Raw genomic sequence first — 13225 nt, forward strand, 5'->3', positions numbered from 1 at the left:
CCTTCTAAAAGCCGGGCCTTCTCTGAGGTGCTCCCTTCACTGGGAGTGTTAGCGAGTCCTAGACGTTAAACACAGGAAAGGTCAGTTAGATCATCCGGTCAATCGCATGGAGGCTAGTGCAGTGAGTCTACCAGTACTCTGGCCAGTTTAGTTTTAGATCACAAGTCATGGGGCTTCCTTCATTATCCTTGGAAGGCTGTTCCACCTCACTGTGCTCACTTCTGGTTTTAAGCATACGGGGCCTCCGTGAGCTGTGGAGGAGCACAGCTACTGCCTCAATGGCACACGTCCTTTGGAAAGACCAGTGCTAACAGCAAGGCTAGCCATGAATGGCCTCTGCTTTCCCTTAGCACGAGGACTGCTGTTGTGCACGGCTCCTGTGCTGGGGTTGCAGCCAGAGCGGGCAAGTCTCTTGCCCTTGAAGTTTTATATAATAGTAACATGCTGCTTATGTATTGCTGACTCCCTGCTGTAAAGAGTGTAGGGAAGGATTTTCAAAAGCACTTACGTTATGGAAGAACACAAGTCCCACCGACTTTCAGTGGGTCTTACACTCCTAAGTCAAAAAATCCCACCCCCAGTTGCTTCCTAATGCACTCGTGTAACTCCCACTGACAGTACCAATAATGCCTATTAGCAGCTCATGCTAAGGAGGGGATGGCCCAAAACACCATCATTAGAGTAAGCAAGGACATGGTTTGCTTCCTACAGTAGTTTTCTCAGCTCTTAGAATTCTATAAACAGTTTTAGCTTTCAAGAAAACCGCTAATGCTGCATTGCTGGGTTCCCCTATTGCAATGCCATGTGCTGAAGTGAAAACAGGCCTGTGTGTTTTGCTAGATACCATGCTGAAGCACTTGCGAGCTATGGACGCCATGAAGAACTTCTCCGAGTTCCGCCAGGAAGCCAGCATGCTCCACTCCTTGCAACACCCCTGCATCGTTTCCTTGATTGGGATTAGCATCCATCCTCTCTGCTTTGCCTTAGAGTTGGCCCCCTTGGGCAGCCTCGCAACTGTGTTATCTGGAAAGTCCAAAGGTAACAGCCCCGAACCTGCTCCCTGAAAATAATGAAATCCCTATGTCCCAGTGTGAGCAAATGGCCTGCAACACTCAAGCTATTTTTTGAGTGGTAGAATAATGTTTTTTCCAAGTTTGGTGGGCAGTGATGGAATTTCTTTCAAATTGGGACTTTGGAGGGGGTCTCATGAAAACTGCCAATAAGGCTGAGCTTTTCAAAACTATGTAAAAAATCTGTATACCCAGTTCCCCTTAAAATTAATGGGGATTGGGTATCCAAATCTCATTTTAATTCTGCATGTGCAATTTTCCCCCTGCAAATCAGATATTTAGAGATCTAAATGCTATCCTATGTACCTGTAATTTTGCCGCTGTTAATTTAATGGCATAAAATCCAGAACTGGGATGAGGCCCCTTTAATAACTTGGCCCTGTCTGCACTTTGTCTAGTTTCAGCTCAACAATGGGAGTATTATGAACCGCTGAAATTAAGGGGTTAAAAAAAACCTGACAGAGTTCTGTCTAAAGTAACATGAATGGTGCCACTTCAGATCATCCCATTCAGAGTGACATTTTAACAGGTAGATTGTTTCCACTAGGTCAGATTAAAATGACAAGAACTGTCATCCTTTTGAAAGTCTGCTCTAATGAACACAGTGTTTTTCCTTTATAACAGGGGCTTCCTTTGTGCCACTGGGGCGCCTGCTGACCCAGAAAATAGCATATCAGATTGCAACAGGCCTTGCCTACCTGCATAAGAAAAACATCATATTCTGTGACCTAAAGTCAGACAATATTTTAGTGTGGTCCCTGGACATTAAAGAGCATATCAACATCAAACTGTCTGACTATGGGATTTCTCGGCAGTCATTCCATGAAGGAGCTCTTGGAGTGGAAGGCACTCCTGGGTACCAAGCCCCAGAGATTAGGCCTCGAATAGTCTATGATGAAAAGGTAACTAAGAAATGTCCATTGAAGTGGCACTGTTCTCATCTATAACCCAATGAAAAAGATGCTCATCAAGGCCCTTCATGGAGTTTTCTCACATGTGCTGACTAAAGCCAAGGTTTTCAAAAGGGGGTACCTAAAGCTGTGCTCCTGAGTACATATTTAGGCATCTAGGTAAATAGCTGGATTTTCAGAGGTGCCCAACAACAAATTCTCTTCAGTGGGAGTTACTCAACACCTCTGAAAAATCAGACCATTATTTAGGTGCCTAACTATGGATTTAGGAATCTTAACTTGAGGCACCCACTTCTGCAAAGAGACCTGATTTAATGGAATCACTGATGAAGAAACTAGGTGTGTCGTTGTGTTAACGATCCGCAAGATATGAGCAAGGCACATGCAAACTGAACTCCTTATTCATAGCACTGATTTCAGCTAGATTGGAAATGTCTGTGTGTCATGGAAGATTCCTTGCTGGGAACAAAATGATTTGGATTGTTCATTTAGGTCCATTCATTCTTTCTAGAAGAAATTAACCCCGTACATAGGAGCCAGCCTAAGGCTAGGCAACACTTAAGATATGCATAAGCCTGGCCCACCGCACGGGGGTGCATTTCACCTTCCATGCATATGCTGAATGTGCTGCTGATCTTATTTTATTACCTCTTAATGCTTATTCATGTATTGTTTGGTTTCCATCACTGCTGTCAATGTTATCCCAAATTCTAACCATACAATAAAACTCCCTTCCAAAGAAATAGCCATACCCATCTATGGGGGCAGCTTTGTGCTTAACTGAGTGATATTTGCCTTAGGTGGACATGTTCTCCTATGGAATGGTCCTATATGAACTATTGTCTGGACAGCGGCCTGTGCTCGGCCAACATCAGCTTCAGATTGCGAAGAAGCTGTCTAAAGGGATCCGTCCCATTCTGGGGCAGCCGGGGGAAGTGCAGTTCCACAGGATGCAGACACTCATGATGGAATGTTGGGACACTAAGCCGGAAAAGGTACAAGAGAGGCCTGACAATTGGTGCTTTTTGACCATTTATCTACTGCTTGTTACCGGGGCAGGCCCCCCCCCCCCCACATGCTAAGGGCTAGATCCTCAGCTGGTCTCAGTGGGCACTGCTCCACTGACATCAATGGAGCGCCACCTGTTTACACCTGCTAGTGATTGGGGCCCTAAAATTCCATTGACTTCAGTTTGGGTTTCATGAATGGAGCAACTGTATGCTTACCCTAATGGTGAAATCATGGCCCATTGAAGTCGATGGCAAAACTCTCATTGACTTCAATGGGGCAAGATTCCACCCTTAATTATTAAAAACTACTGACGTGTCATGCTGTGAATGCAGCTAGAAGGAATTCAGGAGCTTTGAAAAAAAGGCACTCTGGGGACAGGAAGGGTTCCAAATACAAACAGAGATTACATTGTACTACAGCTTTCTTTAATCATTTTGCATTTTTGGAGCCACAGTCCTTCACCTAAGGGCCAGGCAGAGCTTTGATTAACAAGCCCTTATACTCTATAATGAGTGTGGCTCTCTTCCCTAAATTCTCAAAGCACAAGAGGTTCATAGATAAAATCCTAATGAGAGAGGGAGGCAAGGAAGAGGGGAGGAAAGAGAGAGATGGGCCTTGATTCTTGTAATGTATGTTAGTTTTGCACTGAAATGCAAAACTCAGGGAACACCTGTGGGACAGGATTTTGAAAGAAGTTTAAGGGATTTGGGTGCAGATTTGGGCACCTAACTCCCTTGGGTTCTTTTGATATCCCCAGCCTCTGGAACTATAGATGTAATAAATAGTAATTATTATGAATGTATTGTTCATTCTTAACCTGCAAAAGAATCTCTGACGTGTACACACCATTAAGTGTATGTAATTTTTTTCCCCCTCAGCGTCCATTGGCCATTTCTGTTGTAGGACAGATGAAAGATCCTACATTTGCTACTTTCATGTACCTGCTCTGCTGTGGGAAGCAGTCTTCCTTCTTCTCTTCCCAAGGCCAAGAATACACTGTGGTATTCTGGGATGGGAAGGAAGACACCAGGTAGAGGGCTTGTTTTTATCCTTTTCGATTCTTCCTTGATTTAACATCGACTCTTTCAATGTCAGCACTCATGCCACGGGGCAGTACGAAAGGAAGGTGAAAGTGAATTAGGAGCATTTCCAAAGATACATACAGCATCATTTCCCCAGACTGCTTTAATTAGTAATATGTCAGTGGTTATTTCATAGAGAGTATTACTGATCTTAGCTCATCATCAAATAATATCAGGTCAAGATTAGGAACCTATAACAAACACAGAGACATCAGACTAGATATGATCTCTTTTTACTAATGCGGCCTTTTGACACGAAGCCTTTCCGAACTGAGGCACCAATTCAGCATTCCATGCCTGTTCAGCAAAGCACTTAAGCCCGTGCTTAAATCCCCTTGAAATAATTAGTCTTAACCACATGTCTTAAGTTTAGTATGTACTTAAGTGTTTTACTGAATAGGGATGGTCTTAAGCAATGCTTAATTAATGCTTAAATGCTTTGCTGAATTGGGACCTGATGCTGGTATTTGATTCAAGAACATGTTGGTCAAGCTGCTTTTTATAAATAATATTCAGGGATAGCTCGGTGGTTTGAGCATTGGCCTGCTAAACCTAGGGTTGTGAGTTCAATCCTTGAAGGAGCCATTTAGGGATCTGGGGCAAAAATTGGGGATTGGTCCTGCTTTGAGCAGGAGGTTGGACTAGATGATCTCCTGAAGTCCCTTCCAACCCTGATATTCTATGATTATGAACTTATAGCCTGTTTTTGGGTTTGGAAACCATTCATGAGCTGATCCAGATTTTCTATTCAAGTATTCACTATTGGCAAGTATTTGCCAAATGGTATGGGTAAATAATTTTGGCTCTGCACATTGTTCATGAACTGTTTGCTTTCACTATTTGTCATTCATAGTGTTTGGTTGGTTACTTAAGCCATACATTATTATTTCTGCTCCCTGATTGGATAACTAATTCATTTTTGAAAGAAGAGTAACAAGGTATGCGCATCTCGTATACATTTTAGAACTCAGAACTACTTGTGCTAAAATAGTTGCAACTTCTGGGATTCATAGACCCATTTGTGAATACCCAGGGTTTGTTCAAAAACCCATATACAATGTGACCCCGTGAACCATAGTGAAACAAACGAAGTGCTTTTATTCACAAAAATATTCATTCATCAATTTGTTAAAAATTATTTTACCATCTCAAGGGCCTTCATCCTTTCTTGATGTGTCACTTCTCTTTCATTTAGCCAGTAAAATAATCAGAGTAACAAGACAACAGTTGGAGTACACTTAGCAAACAGTTAATAGCAGAAAGAGCTTTTAAATGTCTGAATTTTTCTCCCTTTATGATATACTTTCCTCTCCCCCAGAAAAGATTTAAGAGCATTTTATACATCTGCAGGATGATGGGTAGCTAAGGAGCTGACAGTATGCATGACCTGGCCAAAAACATTAGGTGATCTCCAAATTGTACAGTGCAAACACATTAATTGCAAATACTTGCTAATGCTGTTTTACTGTTGGCACCGTTGCTATAACAAATTACATTTGCTCCTTTCAGAAACTACACGGTGGTAAATACAGAGAAAGGTCTCATAGAAGTGGAGAGAATGAGCTGCCCAGGAATGAAGTTATGCTGCCAGTTAAAAGTTCAGAGTGCACTGTGGACTGCCACAGAGGTAAACGTTATCTGACATGTCAGCTCTCTTCTTGTCGGTTGTGCGCACTTCATTGCTGTGCTGGAGAAATCTTTATTCGGGTGTGTTATAAAGCAACGTGGTATTAGCTTAATAAATTAGTAAGGTAAAGCTCAGAGAATCAGCATGACAATGGATGTCTTAAATGGGCAGTCAAACTTTACATATGCTTTCTCACTGGTACATTGTTTCCACCTGTTATTTAGCTAGTGTCTAGAGCCTACTGATCCCAAGACCATGTTCTGCTGTTCTGAATGAACGTGGAAACAACAGCTGTCCAACATAAAACTGTCCCAGGTTATAGCACATTAGCACTGAGAGATTCTATCTGGTAAAGAATCTTATCTGTAAGTGATAAGGGGAAGGGGTGGAAGAAAACACATTGAGGCTGGGGATTTAAAAAGAGGCTGAAGGGTGTTGGAAGTCTATGGGAAATGGGGGCCTAACTCTCCTATGCCCTTTAAAATCCCTGCCTAAGAAGATAAGACCAAGATAGCGCAGTGGATTTATCTCTCTAGGTCCCTATCTACTCCTCAGACAGAACTGTGTTGAGTGTAACCAGGCTCCAACACAAAACAAAAATGTTTTTGCAAAGCTGTTGAACCATTACAAACGAATTCCTAGAAGTCAGAGCTTCACAAATGGAAAAAGGGCTAAATGAATTGGGTGAATTATTTGTAATAGGTAATTCAGTCAGCTCTAATTGCATGTGTATGGACAGTGGAGCTGAGTGAAAATTGGAATTTACATCCTGCAGGTAATTCTGATATTTTGATATTTTATTCGTCCTGAATCAGGTAAAAAAAAAAGTAAAAATATAGGCATTTTTTCACAGAAAGAAAAGCTCAGAAAAATTTCAATTTAGAAAGGTTGAAACATTTCATTTTGACACTTTTTATTAAAAATTAAACATGTTGACAAATAAGATATTTTGTTTCAACTTGAACTGAAATTAAAGGTTTAGTTTTAAGTCCCTTTAACATTAACCCGCATCTTCTTACAGTGCCACACCGCTTCTTCAGAGCTGTAGTTCTGGTTTTTCATGCCCTCATTCGTTTGTATGGGCTGGTCTCCCTGGCTGAACTACATCTCCCATGATACACCCTGCAGCTTAGTCAGAGGGGAAACTGCAGTGCATCATGGGAGCTGAAGTGCAGCCAAGAGGCCCAGTCCATATAGTAGGGTGGGGGTATGAAGCATCTGAACTTCAACTCCCCTAAGGAAATGCAACACCACAGGGAGATGCAGTTTGATGTTGACCTGACTGAAAATGAAATATTTTGGTTGGGTTCAGCAAACTAACCAAAACAACATATGTAATTTTGATTTTCCTGGCAGAAAATTCCCTAACAACACTAGTAGATGTGAACTGTGTGTGGAGTCAATCATATTTTCACCTGATTGCAGGTTTGGTAAAAATCTGATCCCTGTATTACCAGACAGTGTTTGGTATCATGCACTGCATTAAGGGGAATCCAAGGTAGCCTCTCCAACCAGTGTGGATCACAGAAGCCAAAACAGTCATCAGGGAGAGGACTTTTAAGATAAAAGCTGGCCGAAAAAGAACTACATTAACTCCAAAGTGGAGATTATTAACCTCCAGAAACACAAATTGGACAGTTTTATAGGGAACAAATTTGAGACTGTTTATGTGTTAATGTGAAAAGCAGCTAAATTAAATTATTACTGAATTAAACATATTTTCCTCTGCTCTTGTTGATCTGCAGGACCAGAAGATTTATGTATATGGTTTACAAGGCATGTGTCCTTTAAATACTCCACAAAAGGGATTAGACACTCCAGCTACCGTGAGCTGCTTCTTAGCGGTGCCTGTCATAAAAAAGGTAAAGAGGAATGTTTCTCACAATTGGAAAGGGTATCAATGAAACTAAAGACTCTGCTTATGGAACCAGGAGTCCAAGATAATGTTGTTTTTCACTATCCTCTGCATAACTAAAGGGCATTGCTGTGAACTCCTCTATCCTAGAACTTGCTGGCAGAGCAAAAAGAGCAGTTTTCAGGTCTCTGTGTCCAAGCCAAGGAGAGCAGAGGTCTAGAAGTGGTATGGAGAGAACCTGAGGCAGGAGGGTCTAGAAATGGCACTTCAGAATCTGCTGGGGAAGTAGTCAAAATACACCTGCTTTCTTTACATTAAAGCTTTCCGGCTGCATTTCCACCTCATCATTAGAAAAAAATTAGTGTAAGTGAATGCGAAAGATGAGTAGAGGGGAAGTGACTGAGTGATTAGGATAGATATTGATTAATTCCTAATGTAGGACTTGAGTATTTCTTTTAAGCGCATATTTATTGGACACTCTACATCACGGATGGCCAACCGGAGCCTGAGAAGGAACTGGAATTTACCAATGTACATTGCCAAAGAGCCACAGTGATACGTCAGTAGCCCCCCATCAGCTCCCCCACCCCAGTGCCTCCTGCCGGCCGGCAGCCCTGCCGATCAGCGCCTCCCCCTCCCTCCCCGCACCTCCCGATCAGCTGTTTCGTGGCGTGCAGGAGGCTCTGGGGCGGGGGGAGGAGCCAGGGCACTCCAGACTCAGGAGAGGGGCAGGAAGGGGTGGAGTCGGGGCAGGGCCTGTGGCAGAGCCAGGGGTTGAGCAGTGAGCACCCCCCGGCACATTGGAAAGTTGGCGCCTGTAGATCCAGCCCCGGAGTTGGTGCCTGTACAAGGAGCCGCATATTAACTTCTGAAGAACTGCATGTGGCTCCGGAGCCCCAGGTTGGCCGCCCCTGGTCTACATGCATGCAGTATATACGTGCATACGTATCTCCTATGCCTTATCAACAGCCCTTTTTCTCTTGGGTTAGGAATTGGCATACAACAAAAAGGCAGGCTAGGGATATTATCTCCCCCTGGTAATAACAAAGGGAGGTATTATGTGGTATACAGCTAGTAGACTTATTTTTGGAGTCATTTAAAGTCCTATCATAAGCAGGCTCTTAAGAGAAATGTGGCAATGTGGCATTGTTGGCTATTGCAGTCAAGTTTTAGGATATATATACAAATATTTTCTAATTGGTTAGATTATCCTCAGTTTGACCTGTAGCAAGCTAGAGTGAAAAAGTCACATTATTATCCATTTATTTTCAATATCTCTAATGATCTGAAAGCTTATTCACACGCCAACATGCTACGTCTAGTAACTGCACAGAGCAGGTTTCACAGTGGGGGGGCGGGGGGTATTTTATTCCATGTGCCCATTCTGTGTTACTGCGCATATCTGATTCAATGGCTCAGACTGCTGTATAGTTAGTGAGATGTGTCCCTGAGCAGAGGGTGAGCGCAGGGATAGTGTGCACTGCTTACATCCCACTTCACCCTTTGGGTAAGTGGGATTTACAGGAGACACCAGGCCTGGTGCTGACACAGGAATGAATTTCACCTCCTGGGAGACTGCTCCTGTTGACTTTTTCTGGCTCCCAAAGCTACAGAACTTTTCCTCCCCGATGTTTGATGCCTGACACCTGACTTATCTTTCGTCTGCTACCTTGTATTTTGTCCAGAGATGTAGAATGTGCCTTTCATTTTGAGACTTTCTGCTGTCACACTGATTACAACCCTATGGGATTTCTAGTGGGTTTTAGATCTCCTGGATTATCTTTCCAGACTGTGATATGTCTAGTGAATGTAATAAATAATTCCAGGCCCTACAATAATATTGAATCTAAACAATTCTCCCTCCCCACTCCCTTCCCGCCCCGGCCCCCCAATCAATGCCCTTTCAGCAGAATTCCTTATAGGACATTTTTTCCTCCTTTCTGTGTATGGCCAGGCCAATCACCAGGAGGAAGTGCAGGCAAGGTCTGCAAGAAGCTAAACTGTTTACAAGTTAAAGAAGTATGGGCTGGATGAATGGACTATAAGGTGGATAGAAAGCTGGCTAGATCGTCGGGCTCCACAGTAGTGATCAATGGCTCCATGTCTAGTTGGCAGCCAGTATCAGCTGGAGTGCCCCAGGGTCGGTCCTGGGACCGGTTTTCTTCAATATCTTCATTACTGATCGGGAGGATGGCGTGGATTGCACCCTCAGCAAGTTTGCAGATGACACTAAACTGGGAGGAGAGGTAGATACGCTGAAGGGTAGGGATAGGATACAGAGGGACCTAGACAAATTAGAGGATTGGGCCAAAAGAAATCTGATGAGGTTCACCAAGGACAAGTGCAGAGTCCTGTACTTAGGACGGAAGAATCCCGTGCACCACTACAGACTAGGGACTGAATGGCTCGGCAGCAGTTCTGCAGAAAAGGACCTAGGGGTTACAGTGGATGAGAAACTGGATATGAGTCAACAGTGTGCCCTTGTTGCCAAGAAGGCCAATGGAATTTTGGGCTATATAAGTAGGGGCATTGCCAGCAGACGGAGGGACGTGATCATTCCCCTCTATTCAACATTGGTGAGGCCTCATCTGGAGTACTGTGTCCAGTTTTGGGCCCCACACTACAAGAAGGATGTGAAAAATTGGAAAGCGTCCAATGGAGGGAAACAAAAATGATTAGGGGGCTGGAACACATGACTTATGAGGAGAGGCTGAGGGAACTGGGCTTGTTTAGTCTGCGGACGAGAAGAATGCGGGGGGATTTGATAGCTGCTTTCCACTACCTGAAAGGGGGTTCCAAAGAGGATGGATCTAGACTGTTCTCAGTGGTAGCAGATGACAGAACAAGGAGTAATGGTCTCAAGTTGCAGTGGGGGAGGTTTAGGTTGGATATTAGGAAAAACTTTTTCACTAGGAGGGTGGTGAAGCACTGGAATGCGTTACCTAGGGAGGTGGTAGAATCTCCTTCCTTTGAGGTTTTTAAGGTCAGGCGTGACAAAGCCCTGGCTGGGATGATTTAGTTGGGGATTGGTCCTGCTTTGAGCAGGGGGTTGGACTAGATGACCTCCTGAGGGTCCTTCCAACCCTGATATTCTATGATTCTATGATTCTAGAGCTGACAGTTTTGCTGAAGGAGTCACATAAGGCCTGTTGTATTAAGCTGTCGAGGTTGCTGTATGGAATAAGCCTCTAAAGAGAAAAGAATCTTGCACGAAGGTAGATGGGAACATTGGCCTTTTCCAAGCACAAGAGCCAGCTAGCTGATGAAACTTGAAGAAACACGCAGTCAGATTACTGCCCTGGGATTTTGCTCATAAGGGAAATACTTCTGACTGGCTACATTTGGGAAGACAGATCCAAAAGAATCGTTTCCCATGCTTCTTTTCTCATCCAAAGGAAACATCATAGACATTTGAAAGAAGCAGAGTGAAGCCCTGAAAATAAACTCTCTGTCTCAAAAAAAAAAAAAAACCAAAAAACAAAAAACCAGAGGAATTGAAAGTGTAATTTTGGAGGTTAATTTTTATGATTAATTCTGATGACCAGATAACAATGAAATCCTCCAGACCCCCAAAAAGCAACTTTCTTTTCAATCTGTTTCCAATATTTTCACAAAGAAAAGCAAAAGAGAGGTTGGAACGTGTGTCGGGACCTGGCCTGCATAAGGAGCCTAGAACACATAAAAACAAAAGCTGCATTTAAAGGCTGTAGCCTGCCAAAGTCTTCTGTGCCAGAAGGATCAGCCAGGGAAATGGGATGGGGGAGCGACAAAGTCTGTGTTGTTTGCGGGCTTCGTTTACATGGTATCTGATGAGTTCCAATAGGCTCGAAGCCTTACACTGTACTGTAGTTATGAGGACAGAACGTCTTGGCGCAGGCTCATCCTCTGTGCTGTACAGTATGGCACACGCCCCCATTTAGAGGCCATTCTCACTGGCACAGCTGGACTTTTGGCAGGCCAGAGGCTTCCAATGCAGTTTTGTTTCTGTGTTTTCGTTGGCTCTTCTCTCCGCTAAAATGTCGAATGTGAATTCCGAGAAAGTTGCTTCACGCTGATGGAGGACGCTGTGCTGCTTGGGTTTGGTCACTTCTTTAATATCGCGGTTTGGAGACGTCTGCCTTACGTCCACCACCTCCCAACGCACTGGTGCCTTGATAGCATGGGGGAAGTGTATAGCCCCTGTGAGCATGTGGCTTTCATAGCACTTGCATGTTAAGTGGCTGGCTCTCTTACCTCGGGACATGCTGTGACAAATGTGGGTTCAAGCCCCTTCTTGGGTCAGGAATTCTCATGCCTTGCTTTCCAAAGTGTTGGGGACAACCTCAGTGCCTGAATAAAACAGGTCCTAGTGCCCAAGGCTTGAGTCATGCTGAGCATAAAATGGCTGCTGAATTTGCCTCCACAGTGATTGTGTTAACGCGGTCTAAGTGTTTTGTAATATTCCTTGGGCTGTATTGGGCCTGATCCCCAGCTGGTGTAGTTGGCGCAGCTGCGTTGACTCTGAAAGCTACCTTGTTCTGTTCGGTTGTAGCTGACACTAACCAAGGAGATCAAATAGATTTTTATGATGCTAAGCCAAAAGAAATACATCACTTGCTAGCCAGACTGTCCTCTCCCAAGGCACTCAGTTGCAGAGGAGTTTAAAAGATCTAACAGTGAACCAGAGCTGGGGGTGGGGGCGGAAGGAGTGAAAGGTCAGAGAATAGCTTTCGCTGTCCACTAAAGCCTGCTAAAATGTAGCTAGTAGAACTGACTGAAAAATTCCCATCAAAACTCTTTAATGTAAAATGGCCTTCTGTGACGTAATGTTTAAGAGACCCAGAACTGCGAGCTACTATGTTATCCCTCTGTCTTAGCAAGAGTGAGAGCTTTGTTACTGCTAAGATGTGTCAGCTCCCTACTGCACCAGCCTGTCTGCCTTGCAGCAAACTCTTCAAGATTGCCAGTCTAAACTTGGCCTTGCAGGTAACAGTCAGTGAACCTCAGTTCCCCACAGATATCCCACTGCAGTGTCCCGTCACTCTCACTGGACAGTCTTAGAAATTTCTGTGTTCGCTGCCTCCAAAAGGGCAGAGCACACATCAGCCTGTCAGTGTGAAGACTCACACTTCCCTTTGTTACGGAGCATGGAGATGGTTTTGTAACAAAACAAGAATAGGTTTGTTAACACAGAACAGAGATCTAAATGACACTAAACAAGGGGGAAAGAGACAGGTCTGGTTACAAACAAAACAAAATGAAACACACTTTCTAATGACTAAAACTTAATCTTAGCAAGTTACAGTCTTTGCCTAAGCAGTTTTCTTACTCACATAAATACTCACATAAAGTTACCAGCATCTCCAGCCTGACAGACCAGGGGATACAACTTTCACAGGCTCACAGGTTGCTGTTTCCAGTGTCCCCTAAGTGATGGGTTACTCAGTGTCTTTTTGTTCCCCTTTATGTTATGGATATAGATGCTGATTTTTGACCTCTTACAACCGAAATGGCCTGTGACTCACCTCCTTGTGTGACTGCCCTTCTCCCTGGTTGATAAGCTAAGATCTGTGGAGGAGCTTGGGATAGAATTTCTTAGTTATACATAGTGGAGGGACCTTTGGGAGGGTCCTTGAGCTTGGAATTCATTCCACCCGCCTTGGTCTGAAATAGCCTGAATTTGCTGACCT

General features: G+C 43.8%; 1 protein-coding gene and 1 long non-coding RNA gene across 7 annotated transcripts in view; one reads left to right on the top strand and one right to left on the bottom strand.

The window, feature by feature from the left end:
• Positions 1–13225, top strand: part of LRRK1 (leucine rich repeat kinase 1) — a 107540-nt gene that overhangs the window by 86810 nt on the left and 7505 nt on the right. For all 5 annotated transcript variants that reach the window (XM_037909997.2, XM_037909998.2, XM_037910001.2 and 2 more), the window contains 6 exons: positions 841–1038; positions 1695–1972; positions 2782–2976; positions 3871–4022; positions 5584–5701; positions 7447–7563. In XM_037909997.2, coding sequence (XP_037765925.1) covers positions 841–1038; positions 1695–1972; positions 2782–2976; positions 3871–4022; positions 5584–5701; positions 7447–7563 — 1058 coding nt within the window. The remainder of the gene's footprint in view (positions 1–840; positions 1039–1694; positions 1973–2781; positions 2977–3870; positions 4023–5583; positions 5702–7446; positions 7564–13225) is intronic.
• LOC122461987 overlaps positions 1–13225 on the bottom strand; it is an 85555-nt gene that overhangs the window by 6956 nt on the left and 65374 nt on the right. For both annotated transcript variants that reach the window (XR_006284300.1, XR_006284301.1), the window contains exon 2: positions 2–58. This is a non-coding gene — a long non-coding RNA (uncharacterized LOC122461987). The remainder of the gene's footprint in view (position 1; positions 59–13225) is intronic.

The sequence above is a fragment of the Chelonia mydas genome, chromosome 10 (genome assembly GCF_015237465.2).
Source record: "Chelonia mydas isolate rCheMyd1 chromosome 10, rCheMyd1.pri.v2, whole genome shotgun sequence".
Classification (NCBI taxonomy): Eukaryota; Metazoa; Chordata; order Testudines; family Cheloniidae; genus Chelonia; species Chelonia mydas.